This window comes from Sceloporus undulatus, chromosome 3 (assembly GCF_019175285.1).
Source record: "Sceloporus undulatus isolate JIND9_A2432 ecotype Alabama chromosome 3, SceUnd_v1.1, whole genome shotgun sequence".
Classification (NCBI taxonomy): domain Eukaryota; kingdom Metazoa; phylum Chordata; class Lepidosauria; order Squamata; family Phrynosomatidae; genus Sceloporus; species Sceloporus undulatus.
Window position 1 is genome coordinate 44,468,727 of NC_056524.1, and position 17,955 is coordinate 44,486,681.

General features: G+C 40.5%; 1 protein-coding gene across 2 annotated transcripts in view; it reads right to left on the reverse strand.

The window, feature by feature from the left end:
- The window catches only part of LOC121927096 (ABI family member 3 binding protein), a 168,986-nt gene that overhangs the window by 113,990 nt on the left and 37,041 nt on the right, over positions 1 to 17,955 (reverse strand). For both annotated transcript variants that reach the window (XM_042460648.1, XM_042460647.1), the window contains exons 3-4: positions 5,684 to 5,752; positions 3,602 to 3,734 (exon numbers count right to left, since the gene is read on the reverse strand). In XM_042460648.1, the coding sequence (XP_042316582.1) occupies positions 3,602 to 3,734; positions 5,684 to 5,752 (202 nt within the window). The remainder of the gene's footprint in view (positions 1 to 3,601; positions 3,735 to 5,683; positions 5,753 to 17,955) is intronic.

Genomic DNA, 17,955 nt, shown 5'->3' on the forward strand with positions numbered 1-17,955 from the left:
GTTCCTTTGAATGCTTAATCAAAATCCACACACCTGTAACTTTAAAGTATTAGGCCTAGTCCTACTCTTTGAGGCTGCCTCCTCTTCTCTGTGATAGCCCTTGAGATATTTAAAGAGTGCAATCATGGCAGCCCTCAGTCTTCTCTTCCTCAAGCTGGACAAACCCAGTTCCATCGCCTTTCTCTCAAATATTTTGTTTCCCATACTTCTTATCATCTTTGTTGCCCTTCTCTAAACTGCTCCAGCTTGTTTATATCCGAGAACTGAACACAGTACTCCAGATGAGACCTATCAATGCAGAATATAGTGGGATTATTATTTCCCTCAATTTGAAAACTATAATGCAGGCTAAAGTAGCATTCACCTTCTTTTGTCGCAACATCATACTGGTGGCTCAGTTTATGATCAACAATAATCTCAAATCCTTTTCACATGTACTACCGCTAAGCCATGTATCTCCCATCCAACGTCTTTGTGGCCTAAAAGTAGAATTTTGCATTTGCATCTACTGAATTTCGTTTTATTGATATCTATCCAACTTTCTAGTTTATCTGGGTTCTTTAGAATTTTGTTCCTATCTTCAAATGTGTTAGCCATCTCTCCCAGTTGTGGAACATGTGTAAACTTATTAAGGATTCCCTCAATCCTGTCATCTTTGTCATGAAGGAAAAAATGTTGAAGACTAATGGCCCTAGGAGAGAACTGTGAGGCACTCTACTCCTTCCTGTTTCAAGTGCAGCCATCGATGAAAGCTCTTGGAGCATGGTTTTCCACCAGTTATGGATCTATCTGATAATATTCCCACCTATTTCACCTTTAATCAGTTTCAAAATATGTTCAAAATATTATGAGGGACCCTATCAAAGTCTTTGCTGTAGGCCAGATAAATGACATCCACAGCATTCCCATCATCTACTAAACTAGTGACCTGAGTGAAAAAAGATATAAGATAAGCTAGCAGTATTTGTTCTTGACAAACCAATGCAGAGTCCTACCGATCATTGCATTGTCAACGAGATACTTGCAGGCAAACCCCTGCATAATCTGTTCTAATATTTTTCCTGGTATTGAGGTTAGGTTGACCTATCCATAGTATCCTGGATCTTTTTTTTTGAGGGGGGTTGTTGTTGCTCTTTTTGAAGAGATGGACAATGTTGCCCTTCTCCAGTTCTCTGGCACCTCACCTGTTCTCCAAGATTTCTCAAAAATAATGACAAGTGTTTCAGAGAGTATATCAGCAAGTTCCTTCTGTTGTCTGGGGTGCAGTTCATCTGGCCTTGAATTTGTTTGGGTTAGCTAGGGAATTCCTGACTAACTACTTGTCAGTTTTTATTTGCAATCCAGATCCTATGCTGTATGGAAGAACAAAATTCTCTTTTTTGGGGGAAAATGAAGCAAAATAGGTATTGAACAGTTCTGACTTGTCATTATGATCTGTTAGCATCCTTACTGAACAGCAGCCCACTGTCTCATTGGTCATTCTCTTGCTTAGAATGTATCTACAAACCCCCAGTCTGTTGCTCCTTGTTTGTCTAGCCTGTCTCAGCTCGTTTTGAACTTTAACTTTCCTTTTACTATTCCTGCAAGCTTGGGCTACATATCTATACTGTTCCTTGGTAATTTGTCCTTCCTTCCATTCAATATACATACTCCCTTCTTGTCATTTTCTCCTTGAGTTTGCTGTGCACCTACATTGTTTTTCCCCAGATGTTTCCCATTTTAATTCTTCTATGAGATTATTTGTGATTGTTTTTTTTTCAACTCCTTCTTCAAGAATGCTCTCTCTCTTGCTGGGTATCTTTTGACATGTTTAGCCATGGCATTCCACACAGTAAATCCCCAAACATGTCTATCACTATAATAGCTATAAATATAATAATAAAACTTTATTTATATCCTGTCTCTCTATCCATAACAATAATAATTGTTTAAAGCTGCTTTGGTTCCCATACCAAGAGAAAGAAATGATATTAAATCAATAAATAAGCTATAAACATCTTTTAGATAACTATACTCTTTATAGTTTCTAATCTGCTTGTTTTATTTTTATGTAGAAAAATATAATCGGGAATCCTTTAATAACAATCATTTTGTTGTTACAGTATAATTTTAAAATATGAAGATATAAAAATATGAAGTCATCTTAAATGTAAATAATGCCAATTCCTCCATTTACTTCCTACCAGATTTACACTGGTGAGATAAAAATCAAGCCCCATGGCATTATGAGATCTGTAAGGAATATGCTGAAACAACACACACATGAACAAACAAAGAGCTTCCAAGTTCACAGTTTCAGCAAAGATAACATGATAAATTCAACTATTATGAAATATTTGAGAATTTCTTGGTACTGGAAACATAGCAGACTCTTACATGAATGATTCCCAGAACATGAAGTCAAATATTGTCTCAAAAAATGATGTACAAAACTAGCATATAATAACATAGCTGGTCATATTGCATTAAAAATCTTGCCATACATTCATATTTCTCACAATTGGACAAATATCCTTTATTTGTTTAGATGTGCTCCTCAATACTGTTCTTTTCTTTCTTCATCTCACAAATTTCATCCTCATTCTCACAGCTTTAAACTCAATGCTATGTTAGGTGCATCTGTGTAGGGAAACTATACTTTCTTTCTTACTGAGTGTGCAGTTCTGAGCGCTACAGTGGACCCACCGCAGGCACAGTTAATGTGAGTTTAACCTCAGCCATTTCTCTGTCTCAGCCCTGCCCTCACCTAAGTTAAAAGAAGGGGGAAATGCACTCATTGGCACCAATGGGAGGTTTTTTTTAATAGCTCCCATGCAGGGGCCAAGGCAATTTATGTGAAAACAGATGGTGGGAAGGTTTAAGCCTGCTCCACCTATGTGTACTGAACCTGATCCAGAGTGGTTTTCTACACACTCATTTGCTATTAAAAAAAGGAGAAAGGTTTGCTTGCATTTTGCATATTTAATGTAGACCATCACACTAATTCATTTGGCACTAGCATTCTCTGTCAAGTTTTTTTTTTAAAATGAGTATCTATGGCATCATTGTGTCAGAGGAAGCTTTATGGACATGACTACCAAAATCATGTGGATCTCTATAGACATTAGGAATAATTGGCACTGTGGGCAAATGAGTTCAAGAATGATAAGGGTAACAAAGAAGGAAAGCAATGTAGAGAAAACAGCACTCAAAGATCACAACTGTGCTTGCCTTGTATCAAATATATCTAGGAAAAAATTGGAACTCATAAAAAAGAACATGAAAAAAGCTCAGTGGTTTTGAGATGATCCTAGTCCAGCTGTTAGGATTCAGCATGTCACCCCCATATCTGTTCATTATAAAGGTATGGAGCCTAGTCTTTTGCTCCATAGATGGAAGGAGTTTCTGTTCGTAGAAGGAAAGTTGGAAGCTTAGAGTCTAGTTGTTTGAATGAATTTATGGTCTTAGCACAAGAATAGCTCTCAGAGAAGGATGGTATCTGCAAGCCCAACTAACCTGTGAATTCTCATGTCTTCCATTTATGGAGCAAAAATGTCGGATCCAAGCCAAAGAGAAAAACATTCCATGATTTTTCTGTAAAATGTATCTTTTAGTCTATTACCTGTCATTTCCACAGTTATTCATTGTGGTCCAGTCATGTTTTGGGTTGACTAAGATTCCCCAGGACAAGAAGACAGAAGTTGGAGTTAAAGTGCCTATTACCAACTGGAGGGGTTTGGGTGTATGTGTTTTACCTGGATAAAAAAGGCACAGAAAAAATATTTATACCATTTTATCTATTAGGAGATACACTTCAATGCATGAACCATCAGCCATTTAACAGGGTCCACCAGAGATCAGCACATTTCTTGTTTGTCCTTCCTGCTTGAATGCATAAATTGATGTTATGAAGAACCCAGCAGCCAATAACCATGGTTGGTGGGTTGCATTTGGCTAAGTGGGTTACCTAATACAGGCATGGTACAGATGATGCTTTAGCGCCGTACTCACGCTGTACTAGGATTACAGGACCGTGCAGCAACTGCACGGTCCCTAACCCTAGCACATACTGGCAGCACCATTATGACATAATGGACACATAGCATCCGCATGTCGCGTCACTCCAGTTACGTCACGAGTGCACCATTGGCATGGCAGAAAAAGAACCTGCTTTTCTTGCAGAGGGAAGCCAGCCCGGACATAATGCATGGTATATACCGGGCCATAAAGACCAAGAATAAAACAAATAAGAATTGAAGGATTACTTCTCTTGCACTTCAAGGCAATACCGACAAAACTCAGAGTGTACAGCTGAATTTATAATGGTGTTTGGCTGTAAGTCTAAGGCCTTGCTTTCACTTGCAAGGATACTCCAGGGACCTAGCTACACAACTGCCCTGGTCTGCCTCCCTTTGCTTCTATGCTGCAGTGGTTGTCTGCCTGGGTGACCTGCTGGGCTGACTGGTACATCCACTACCACCACAGGTTGCTTGGTTCTGAGGTCAGAACAAGGTGCCAAGTGATGGTCACATGCTGTTTGGCACATTCTGAGGTCAGAATGAGCAATCTGTGATGGTGGCAGATGCGTTGTCTTGCAGACAGGCTTGACAGTACAGGAACGAAGGGCTCCAGGTCTTTTCAGAAGATGCAGAGCAATAGTAATGTTTTTTTTTTAAACTCGGTGTTCACCTTGCTATGGTTCTAGTGTGGGATGTGCTGAATATTGTCTGGACTGCTAGCACCTGAACTAGGGTTTGGGCCATGTGTTGCCCAAATAAGTTAATGCCAAAACGGGTGTGGGTGTGGGTGTGGAAGCAGGCCATTTGGCCTGTACAGACAAGGCACATGGCAGCATACAATAATAATCAAAACCCAAATTGCACAGTTCACATCACTTTCTACTACTCATATATTTATTTTGTTAAAATTGCTAGGACACATCTAAAATGCTACAGACATTCTATAAACCTACCAACAACTCTCATCCTCATTTTGATACAAATTATTCATACTTTCAATATAAAATAACTTGCATAGACTTTCAGTTCCTCTGAAGACACTTGTACTGATATAATAAACACATACATTAGGGGCTGGTGAAAAAAATAATGCTTGTTTTAGCCTTTAGAAATTTTTTGCAAGTGAATGTCTTCGGTATGCAGTTAAGTGGGACTGGATTTTGAGAGTTTGGGTGCAACAAATTCACTTTTTGAAGCTCTACCCTTGCTTCTTGACCTTAGATTTTCTGATGCTGTCTTCTTTTCTAGTGCTGTCTCTCTCTGTGGAAGGTATTTCCCTTGCCAAAATGACTGTTCAGTTCCTTCATTAGAAACAGCAAAATGCTGCTATGAACTTTGCCTGCTGTCCAGTTAGAAAGTTTGTAAATATCCCAATATATCATACCAGTTAACTGGCTACATTTCTTGCTTTAAAGGACAGATTAGTTTTATCCCCCTCACCCTGTGCCTGGCCCAAAACACATAAAGAGATCTAGCCAGTTATTGAACTAAGAAACATATGCTCCATCTTAAAATTTCATGGCTCTGTGATAATGCTTAAAGGAGATTATGGCACAACAAATACACAGAACTAGCTGAATTGTTGTGAAAATTTAGTTACCATTTGCTCAAATGCAAGAACAGTTATCTCTACTGAAACATGTTTTGGATGGCTTATGAACAAATGTTTTAAAATGTGACAGTACCTGAACAAGGTTTCTTGTAATTTGGAACAGGCATTGGTCTCACAGAAATCAAGTATCTTGGCTCTGCATCTGGAAAATATTAGTACAACAATTCATAAAAATCAACAAGAGAAAACCCTTAATAATCAACATCTTTTTACTGTCTAGGGCAAGAGTGAGTAACCTCTGAGTGTCTGGGGGCTGCACCTGTTCTATTTCACCTCCCTGGGGTCTTGGTGGGCCACATCTCCTTTTTTTCAAACCAGAATTGACCAGAACGTTGCCCCTAGTTTGAGGAGGGAAAGAGAAGGCTATCTAGGACATAAAACAAACCAGAGATAGGGAATAGCATTTAAATGGCCAATCACATACTTTGGAAGATTCTGGGAGTACAACTGACCAGTCCATAGCAAATGAAATGCAATGTGTGTGTATAGGAGGAGGGTTTAGGGAAAATGGAAGGGTTCAACAACTCTGGGAGTCTTATCAGGCCACATGGACCTATTGGCTACACAATTCCTACACCTAGTCTAAGGCATGACTAATTTTGGATTATTTAAATCTTTTTTCAAAGTACAGTTGTCCCTCCATATTCGCTAGGGTTAGGGGAACAAGACCCTCATGAAAATGGAAAAAAACGCAAATAACAAAAACACTGTTTTTACCTGAGAGGACACCTCTCAAGGAATCTCTAGGTCCTCCAGTGCAACTCTGTGGTCAATGTCCAACATACACTGAGCATAGAATGGCACTGGAGTAGCTACAAATGGTCTTTCAGTGCAACTTTTAGTTAAAGTTGACCACTGAGTTGCACTGGAGGACCTAGACAGTCTTAGAGAGAACATATTAATGAAATCCGTGAATAATCAAATCTGCAAATACCAAAGCCGCAAATATGGAGGGATGACTGTAAACTTATACCAACCATACTGACTGTACTAACATACCTAGTGAACATACCAATGTGCTGGTTTTGATCTGTTCAATGGCTTGTGCCAGTAGAAGACCCTTTCCACTTGTGGAAGGAAATGCCTCCCACATCTGAATTATGTCAGACTTACTGCAACACTCCAGGCTCCATCCCACATTGTTTCAGACATCTCTTATTTTATTGCATGGGGGAAGTGGAAGCAGAAGGAGGGTAAATGGGGAAGAAGCCAGGAAAGCTCTGGTATATAGAGAAAATGTCATCATGTTTCTCAGAATCTAACGCATTGTGTGTGTTTCTGCCATTTTCCTGTCAGTATTTATATGAGGCTTCCACAGAGATAAATGAGCAAACAGAATATAAATTTGCTATTTTGACAAAATCAGAGGAAAAACAAAAGGAAAGAGGAGACTAAGGTAGAAGTCTTGGACTGTATCTTCACTGCAAACTTACTACAGTTTGACACCACTTTAGCTGCCATGGTTCAATTCTATGGAATTCTGGATTTGGAATTTTGTGAGACAATTAGCCTTCTCTGCCAGAGAGCTCTGGTGCTACAGCAAACTTCAAATCCCAGATTTTCATAAGATGGAGCCGTGACAGTTAAAGTGGTATCAAACTGCATTAATTCTGCAGTGAAAAAATTACGGGAGGCAGTAAATTAGGAGTATTTAGTGATAATAATAATAATAATAATAATAATAATAATAATAAATTTTATTTGTTAACCGCTTTTCCAAATGATCAAAGCGGTGTACAATACAAATTGCAATAACAAGAAAACATGGGAATAAAAATTGCAATACAAATAAAACTTCAATAAAACATTACAAAATACCAATAAAACCATCACAGTATACACAATATAACAAATCCAGCTAGCACGTGTGGACGATAATACATTCATATGGGGGGAGGGTAGTCAGGTGTTGTAAGGTCTTAAGTCTCTTTTTAAAGAGGTCTAGAGAGGGGGTGGAGCGGAACTCCTCGAGAAGAATGTTCCAGTTCCTAGGGGCAGAGGTAGAGAAAGCCCTTTGCGAGGTAGATACATATCTCGCCTTTGGAACTTTCAGCAATTTCTTCCCAGCTGATCTGAGTGTGCGGGGCGGATTATATAGGGAGAGACGGTCCTCCAAGTACCCTGGGCCCAAGCCATTTAGGGCTTTATAGCCATGCTAATCTTCTCTGTATCGTTCCAATTTTAGTATATGTGCTGCCGAAGCGAAGTGATCTAGGGACTGATATCTTCTGAAATAAACATAGGGCTTATCATCATACACACCAATGATGATTTTGTGTATGATTTTAATTTTGGCTAGTCAACATCCTAATATCAGTGGCACCCCACCTGGGGTGTCACCAGTGCAGGGGGTTGGGCTCCGAGGAGCAGGGCCAAAAGGACATGCTTCCACCTCGCTGCCATGGCACCATTCTTCTCATGAGTAGAATGGCATGGCGCAGGAGATGGGAAGCACACTGACTTTCTTATAAGGCAGCCCCCTTTGCAAGGCCTCCTGAGTCCCATGGGGTGGTTGCTATGCAGGACCCAGAAGGCACCCCCTGAGGCATTCCAAATCCTGTGTGGAGGTTGCCATGCACAACTTGGAAGGCAGCCGCACACACCAGGCCTTCTGAATCCCACATGGTGGTTCCCGCATAGGAATCAGAAGGTAGCCACTACCTCAGAGGCCTTCTGAGTTATGGCGATGGTCACACAGAACCCGAAAGGCAGTCCCTCCTCGGGTGTAACACCTCATCAAGTCACAATCCCCTCTGGGATTTCACCTGGTGCATTCCACATCCCTTGCACCCTCTTATGGGCACCACTGCCTAATACAACAAGGATACTGGCAAAACTGTATTCAGAATGTATTCCCTAAAACATTTGTTCAGTGCCTCAAATCTGAAGGGCCAAGCACCTCAAGCTGCCATTAGCAACTGTGTGGGAATAAGTGGTGGCTGAAGAGATGAAGAGCCGAGTGCATTATCAGTTGTTGATCAGCTGCTTGTCAGCTATGGGGGTAAGAAGAGGAGAGTGTGTGTCTCCCTCAAGACATTAATTGGCGGTGGTAGTAAAGTGGCCCTGAGGACATGCATTAGGCATTCACACATGAGGCAATTGATTTGTAAGCCAGAAGGAAAGGTTTGGTCAATGACTAAACAACTGATGGGTGGGTTGACATGCACTGGGTTCTGCAGCTATTGCATGGCTCATCTGAAGTTCATACTTTTTATTCTCCACATGAGAATGTGTATGTGCCTGTAGGCAGAAAGATGGAAAAATAGATGGACAGATACATGTATACAACTCTGTTATAATAGTGGTTATTTGTATTTGTATATTATGCTGTTGTTAGTTGTTGTATGTCTTCAAGTTGTTTTTAACTTATGGCGGCCCTAAGATGGGGTTTTCTTGGCATGTTTCTTCAGAGGGGGTTTGCCATTGCCATCCTCTGAGGCTGAAAGTGTATGACTTGCCAAGAATCATCTATTGGGTTTTTACATGACTGAGCCAGGATTCAAACTCTGTACTTGAGTCATAGTTGAACACTCAAACCACTATACCATGCTGGCTCTCTATTGCATAAATGTTTCAGTCTAAATAAATTTCTGTCTAGTTGTAATGACTGAGAACTCGTCTGCATTAGAAAGCTTGTTCTTTGTTCGAAGCAGTAAATTTAAGCAAATTAAAGCCAAACATGTTGATTTTTTTAAACTGACTAGCTCACAAATTCTTAGTAGATTTCATATGATCTGGAGGAACACATGCTTATGTGGTAAGAGGCCACAAGTTCATTTGATGTTTCTAGTGAAAACCAGCTAGCTTCATCCAAGAGTTGATCAAAATAAACTGATTAAAACAATGCTCAGGAGAGGAAAAAGTTTTTTTGTTGTAAGGAAGCCAATCATTTTTGTTGGGCTCTCTAAATATATGTATTTCCTTCATTGGTAATAGCTGAGTCTCATTCCTTCCACTCTTTTTAAACATGTCAAGAGAATTTAGGGTGCACTTGATACTCCTTTGAGTAGTGTTGGCAAGATGGCAAAATCATTTTGATTCCTGGAACCATGGCAATAATAATTAGGGATGCTAATAAAAAAATTACTAGAAATTAGAGATATCAGATGGTGATCATTTAATCAGAGTGTCACTAAATACAAAGAAATGCATGAATTTCAAAAGCTGTGTGGAGGTAGAACAGGAGTTTAAACATTGATCAATAGTTAAGAAACAATTTGTGTGGGCTACAGATAAACAATAGTGAAAAATCACGCACTCTCCAACATTTCAGATGCAATCTAAAGCATGTGTGTTAAACCAACATCAGAGTGGCAAAAAGTATTAATGAGGAAAATACACAAGCTAGGAGAGGCTACTGCAGTATGTTTTTGCCTGATCTGACTGGGAAGAGTAAAATTCCCAATGCCTCTCCTCTCCATCTTGCTGAGTGCAGACTATGTTTTCATTTTGAACTAAACTCAAAATGTTTGTAGGAACTGAATTAAACTGAGAGTAAAGAAGAAAAATGGGAGGAGGGAAGATAATTGTATAGATCAGGGGTAGGCAACCTTTAGCCGGGGGCCGGGTTGCTTTCCTCCGAAACTGGGGGGCCGAAGCCAAAAAATAAATAATTAAATAATTTTTTATACAAATTAATTAAATAAATAAACCGGGACAAATGTAGGACAAAATTTTCAAATGGAAAACACTTTTTTATAAAATATGGAGGACACGCAAAAAAAATTGCTGATTTTTTAAAAAATGTTAATATAAATGCATGTTTCAGAGGCTTCTATAGACAATTGCCCCCTTGCCTGCCGCTTTCCCCCCTTGCCTGCCGTTTGCCCCCCTTGCCCGCCTCCTCCTGATAGGCCAAAGGCTCCACGCCCTCACACGAGAGTCCAAAGGCTCCGGCGGCAATCGGCGGCAGGACTGGGCGGGGGCCGGTCCCAAGTCCTTGCCGGGCCACATCCGGCCCGCGGGCCACAGGTTGCCTACCCCTGGTATAGATATACTGACATGTATGTTTTTTAGATTTCTGTGAACCGCTTTGATTGTTCCAGAAGAGCGGTATAAAAATAAAGTATATTATTATTATTATTATTATTATTATTATTATTATTATTAAACTAGGACATTTTAAAAACAGATGAAAAAATGGAACAGAAGAGGATTAATTATGACAGTCACTCTAAATCAGGACAGTTGGAGGATATGAAATCAAAGTAAGATGTCATATGTTTTTATCTCATATCTTGTTTGTTTTCACATAAGATGAAAGTGGAGCACAAAATTTCCTATCTCCCTGATGGGAGATAGCGGTACCCTGCTGTACTATGTGCCCAAGTATGCCCAGACCTAAGCAGTGGTTGCTTTCATTTCTCACCTCTCCCTCTTGGAAGCTCTAGTATCAGGCCATTTTCAACTGTCTCTTCTTGTTATCACATTCTGAAGGGATGGTTGGATTGCTTTCAGAAGATTCCTGTTTTCCAGTATGGACAACAGGAATCAGTTTGGTAGCAAAAGTGAAGTAATGCCAACATAACATCTCCTTATCAGCAGTGCTCATATCAAAAATAAGAGTAAAACTGTAGAAGAAAACAAAACCAGTCATCGTTTCAAAATATGATCTAAACAATATCTCCACCAAATTCATCGACAGTGTATGGAACAGACTTGTGCTATGAAACATAATAGACTGAGAACCAGAAGAGCTTTGGTCTGAAGCCAAAGACACCATAAAAGAGGAATGCAGACAGACACTTTCAGTACGCAAAAAGAAAGAGAAGAAACCATGGATGACAGATAAAATGTTACAAGCAATAAAGGAAAGAAGAGAGGCAAAACAAAAACAAGAACAAGCTAAGAACCATGAATGCAACAGTACAATGGCTAGTTGTAAAATAAAGAAAACTATTACAATGACAAGTGCAAAGAAATAGAAGACAACAACAAAAAGAGAAGAATGAGAGACCTATTCCAAAAGATTAGGGAAATCAAAGGAAAGTTCAAACCAAGGACTGGGACGCTCTATGACAATAAAAATAACACAATTCAAGACCCGGAAAGAATAAAAAGACATTGGATGCAATACACAGAAGAGCTATATAAAAGAGATGACAAAATTAAGGACCTATGGAATTTAGAGCCATATGAAGATGAATCCCAAATTATAAAAAACTATGTGGAAGCTGCAATAAAAGAAATGTCAAAACACAAGTCACCAGGAACAGATGATATTCCAATTGAACTGCAGCAATCCCCATTGAACATTTTCACACTTGCCTGCATCGCTAGTAAATCGCCCTCCAAAAGTTGCTAAAAGGGAAAATGAGCCTCTCTGTCTGAATGCTGGGAGTGCTCATTAATCATCATGGAGCTCTCTGTAGCGTTCTTCAATTGTTGCAAGGAAAGCAGGGAAGCAGGGAGATTCCCCCCCTGAACACAAAGTGTGCGTTGAGAAGAATCTCCCTGCTTCCCTGCTTTCCTCAAAACGATTGAAGAAAGCTACAGAGAGCTCTGTTTCCATGATGATTAATGAGCACTCCCAGCATTCAGAGAGGCTCATTTTCTGTTTTAGCAACGTTAGGAGGGTGATTTACCAGCGTTGCAGGCAAGTGTGAAAATCTTTATTGACAGATTCAACTCTAGTGCTAACTGACATATGTCAACAGACATGGGGGAAAACGATGGCCAACAGACTGGAAACGATAAACATACATCCCCATCTACAAAATAGGAGACACCAAAGACTGCAGCAACTATAGGACGTTAGCATTAACATCCCATGCAAGCAAAATTATGCTCAAAATTCTACAACATAGACTCCAGCCATAAATGGAGAGAGGCCCAAGCAGGGTTCAGGAAAGGAAGAGGCACAAGAGACCACATTGCAAACATACAATGGCTAATGGAGCATATCAGGAAATTTCAAAAGAAAATCAGCATGTGCTTTATAGACTATAGCAAAGACTTTGACTGCATAGATCATGAAAGGCTAAGGAACACCCTTAAAGACATGGGAGTGCCAACACATCTGATAGTCTTGATGAGGAATCTGTACTTAAAACAAGAGGCTGATGTCAGAACAGAACATGGAGAAACAGAATGCTTCCCAATTGGCAAAGGGGTCAGACAAGACTGCATCTTATCACCCTAATTGTTCAATTTATATGCAGAACATATTGTAAGAAAAGCAGGCTTAGACACAGAAGAAAGAGGAGTGAAAATAGGAGGAAGGAATATCAACCATCTAAGATACTCAGATGACACCATAATACTAGCAGAAAATCTCAAAGCCCTGGAACAACTACTAAGAAAAATCAAAGAAGAAAGTGCAAAGGCACTATTGCTGAATATAAAGAAAACAAAAATAATGACCATAGAGTACTTACACAAATTTAAATTAGACAATGAAGAAATAGAAATAGTAAAAGAATTCTCATACTTGGGATCAAACATTGATAGAAACAGAGACTACAGCCAGGAAATCAGAAGAAGATTAAGAATGGGAAGGGCAGCTATGAAAGAACTAGAGAAGATCCTAAAATGCGAGAATAAACAACTGAGCACAAAGGTTAGGATCGTACAAGCCATTGTATTCCCTATTGCCATATGCGGATGTGAAAGCTGGACAGTTAAGAAGGAGGATAGGAGGAAAAACAACTAATTTGAGATGTGGTGCTAGAGAAGAGTGCTAAGGATTCCATGGACAGCCAAAAAGAGAAACAAATTGGTCCCGGAGCAGATCAAGCTGGAAATCTCCCTGGAGGCCAAATTGACAAAACTCAGGTTGCTGTACTTTGGGAACATCATGAGAAGGCATGAATCACTGGAAAAAACAATAATTCCAGGAAAGGTAGAGAGAAGTAGAAAGAAGGCTGCATATGAGATGGATGGACTCAGTTAAAGAGATCACGAATATGAGTTTGCAGAAGTTGGGCAGACCAGTGGAGGACAGCAGGTCTTGGAGATGTTTCATCAGCAAGGGTGCCATGGTTTGAAATCAACTCAAGGGCAATTAACAACAACATCAGCAATATTTCCTGTTGATTTCCTTCCCCCTTGATGTATATTATATATTCTTTGCTCTCCAGTTCACATTATAGAAGCATTTTTATTCAGTGCAATGTTTTAGAACTTTTAGTGGATAACACCTTATATTTTAGTTTCTGATGATTTTTAAAGGATTATGTCGCTTTTAATATTGATCTCATACATGTGGGTTTCATTGGCTTTTTATCTGTATTTTATCTGTATTTATATGTCTCCCTGAATACTTGTTATTGTTGTTGTTAGCTGTCCTCAAGTTGACTTTGACTCATGCCACCCTGTGGATGAGACATCTCCAAGACACCCTGTCCTCCACTGATCTGGTCATTTCCTGCAGATTCATGCCTGTATCCTCCCGAACTGAGTCTAACCATCTGGTGTACGGTCTACCTCTTCTTCTGCCCTCAGTCTTTCCCAGCATTATTGTCTTTTCCAATGAGCCATGCCTTCTCATGGTGTGGCCAAAGTACAACAGCCTCAATTTAATCATCTTGGCCTTCAGGGGTATTTCCGGCTTGATCTGTTCAAGTAATAAACAACAAACAACAACAGAGGTAAAATGTTTCCCAGGGAACCCTCTACTTCCTTTCTAGCAACTGATTATTTCTTCCTACTTACATATGCCAGCTGTTTAAGTCAGACAAGAGATTCTTGCAAGGGAAACACAGAAACAGTGCTGCACATATAGACTTATAGTATTAAGATGTATATTAATTTCAATAATCAAGTGCTTCCCCTCACTTTTGGTGTGTAATTGATACAAATTAACACCAAAAGGGTGTTGTGAACATAACATTTGGAAATTAGGATTCAAATAATTCAGACTGTGCACAGATCAAGCCAAGAAGTGACTGCTAGAACTATAACTAGGAATGCATTAAACACAACATTGACTTTTGTAGAGCAAAACTTCCTAGCTTGCAATGTTTTGGTTTCGCAGAGCAACTTTGGAAGAAACACACAATTTCTGCTTGGGTTTTGTCCAAAGCTGACATTAATCACAATCTTTTCCATCAGTTTACTATGTGGAAATTCACTGAACTCTAGCAATGTTGAGACTTGGCAGAAAACAGTGTATGTGTATTTCACCATGTCTTAAACCTGTTACATTTCATTCTATGAGATTGCTGCACATTTGCAGGCTCATTGTAAGATGTAATGATGAGTAATGAAGTAACATGTCCGTCATTAACCAGGACTATATGCAACCATCATGGTTGGGATCCAAGAACAGTCCAGTATGAATATGAGTTGAGAAGTTGAGATTGGACTCAATACCATTGTTATCCTGGTTGCTATCCTCCCGCAGTTTCCAGCGTAACTAGATGGGGCACTGAGGCAGTGTGGCACAACAATGAGGTCCAACACGACAATATCAAAGTCAATCACCTTTTTTGGATGTAAAACTGGATGGGACACTGTATTGCCAATAGCCCTTATCATATTGTGCTGCTTCTGAGAGCAATGGAAATAGTGGAGTTTAAAGGAAGCTTTGTGCCAGAGCAGTAGTGTATCAAAAACCTGGGAGTATGAATGACTGGGGCTAGAAAGAGGTAGAAACTTGCTATCTGTTAGGGCTCTTCACAGACATTGGAAATAGGGTTCTGACAGACATAAAACATGTCCACAGATAGTGGAGGACCTCTCTTCTGACATGTTGTCCATCATGCATTATGGAGGGAATGGGGCTCTCCTCACTTGTTGATAGAGCATATGAAAATAATAAAGGTATATGATTATTGGTGCTAACTTGGAAGCATATCGCTTGGGCAAATAAGCCCAAGCTTATTCTGGATTCAGGATGCCCCCAGATGTTATAACTAGAACATCACTGATCTAGGCAGGATGCCACCCAGGGCCGGCCCATCCATATAGGCAACCTAGGCAGCTGCCGAGGGCGCCAAAAGTTTAGGGGCGGCACTGGCGTGGCAAAGAGAGAGAGAGCACCAATCCCGGGGCACGACTTGCGCTCCCGCTGCCCGCTTTTGCTCTTTGCAAAGAGCAAAAGGGGCAGGGCCAGCAGGAGGGCGAGTGGCACCCCGGGATTGGCTGTCCTGCACACACGTGCCCCAGTCAGGCACCCTCCGCCCTCCCCTGGCCCTGCCCCCTTTTGTTCTGCAAAGAGCAAATGGGGCAGGGCCAGCAGGAGGGAGAGTGGCACCCTGGGATTGGTTGGGCTGTGCGCGCACGCGCATCCCAGCCAAGCACCTTCCTCCCTCTCCTGGCCCTGCCCCCTTTTGCTCTTCACCCTCCCCTGAGTCTCCTGCCTTTTGCTGTCCATGGAGAGAGAAAATCAGGAGACCCAGCAAGGGAGGGAAGGGCGCCCTTCGCCCTCCCCTGGGTCTCCTGCCTTTTGCTCTCCACAGAGAGCGAGAAGCAGGTGACCCAGCAAGGGAGGGAAGGGCACCCTTCGCCCTCCCCTGGGTCTTCTGCCTTTTGCTCTCCATGGAGAGCAAAAAGCAGGAGACCCAGAAAGGGAGGGAAGGGTGCCTGGCTGTGCGTGCATGTGCCAAGCACCCTTCACTCTCCCCTGGATCTCCTGCTTCTTGCTCTCAGGGGGCGCCAAAATATTTCTCATCTAGGGTGGCAAAATACCTAGAGCCAGCAGTGATGCCACCACCCGGATGCATCCCAGATCAAAGCCTTGCTCAGCCAGCACTTTGATCTGGGAGCTTCCAACTTCAAAAATTGCCCAGCTGAGTGAGGCTTTGACCCGGGATGCATCTGGGCAGTGGCATTCTGCCTAGATCGGTGGCAATTTAGTTATGATAACATCCAGGAGCATCCTGGATCCAGAATTGAAACCTGAAGAGATAAACCAGCTTATTTGCCAAAGTTATAAGCTCCTTGTCTAAGTAGCTTTTTCCATCACTGGAATATTTTTCAGATTCTGTTTTCTACTTGGATTTTCTTCTAGAAAATTATTGGTTACATAATGCTTGCTCATTGTGCATTAATGGCACTCTTTTTCCTGGATGCTTTATTTGGTCTCTCTTTAGAGTCACATAGTCCTTGGACATTCTGTTCAAATTTCTTTTAATTACTGGAATAATATTTTTGAGGTCACATTGTCTCTTTGTTTTATCTTTAATGGGCAGGGGTTTTAATAAAGCTTGATTCTCAGTGCATAGTTTCCTGCTTTGCAAGACAGGTGAAGGCCAGTCTGGGGATAGTGAATGGTCATGATTTCCAGTTTTACAGCAATATTATTCCATAAGTAATACCTTATTTACATTACCCCATCTCACCACCTTTGTATAATTCTAAATTGGTTGTAGAGAACAAGGCTTTAATGATAAGCAGAACAATGGCCAACTAGAATGCTCAATTTCCTTTTCCCCTTTCAAAGTATATTCGAAAGCGGGAGCTAATGAATTACTACTCCCTGTCACTGGTTTTATTAAGTGGAAAACTACACACCAAAAATAAATAAATAAATAAATAAATAAATAAATAAATAAATAAATAAATTTCAGTCTGTTGCCTATCCAAATATATTATGGTGATATGTGCATATGAATTAAGAGCCAGCATCAAATAGCTGTTTGAGTGTTGGGCTACGACTCTGGAGATCAGATTTCTTTCACTTGCCTGCTAGGTCATGAAAACCTACTAGGTAATCTTGAGTGAGTCACACACTTTCAGTCCCAGACAACTCCATGTTAAAGTTGCCTTGGGATTGCCATAAATCAGAAAAGATTTAAAGACATAAACAACAACAGTTGGATATGAAAAACAGAAGCAGGGGTATGATGCTACAGAGCAAGGGAGGTGCACTGGGAAATGTTTTCTGCAAGTTCACCTTTTGTGGAAGCCTTATGCATGTGCTGCATCAAGATGGGTCTGTTTATATAGGTTCTCATCTACTGAAATCCTTCTTTAAGGATTACAATGGGCGATTCACTAAGTAATCTCATTCCCTATGTTATTGATCTCTCCAGGGACGTAGCCAGGATTTTAGGAAGGGGGACCCCAGACTAAGTGCTACCATTATATTGGGGCTTGGGTGTGGCGGTGCAGCAGCACGCACCATTCATTTTTCTAATGGAAGGGGGGCTGGACCCCAAGAACCCCCCCTTGGCTACGTCTCTGATTTCTCTCTTGTGAACTCTGAATATAACATCTTCTGTTTTAGAGTTCTCAAAGTCCCAGTTCTGAGTATTTTCTGCCATTCTATATCTAGGATTCTAAAAATGATAGTCTGCAATTCCAGATTATAGTCTTATGTTGCTTAAATTTATATATGCATACTTAGCTAAATAATAATAATAATAATAATAATAATAATAATAATAATAATAATAATAATAA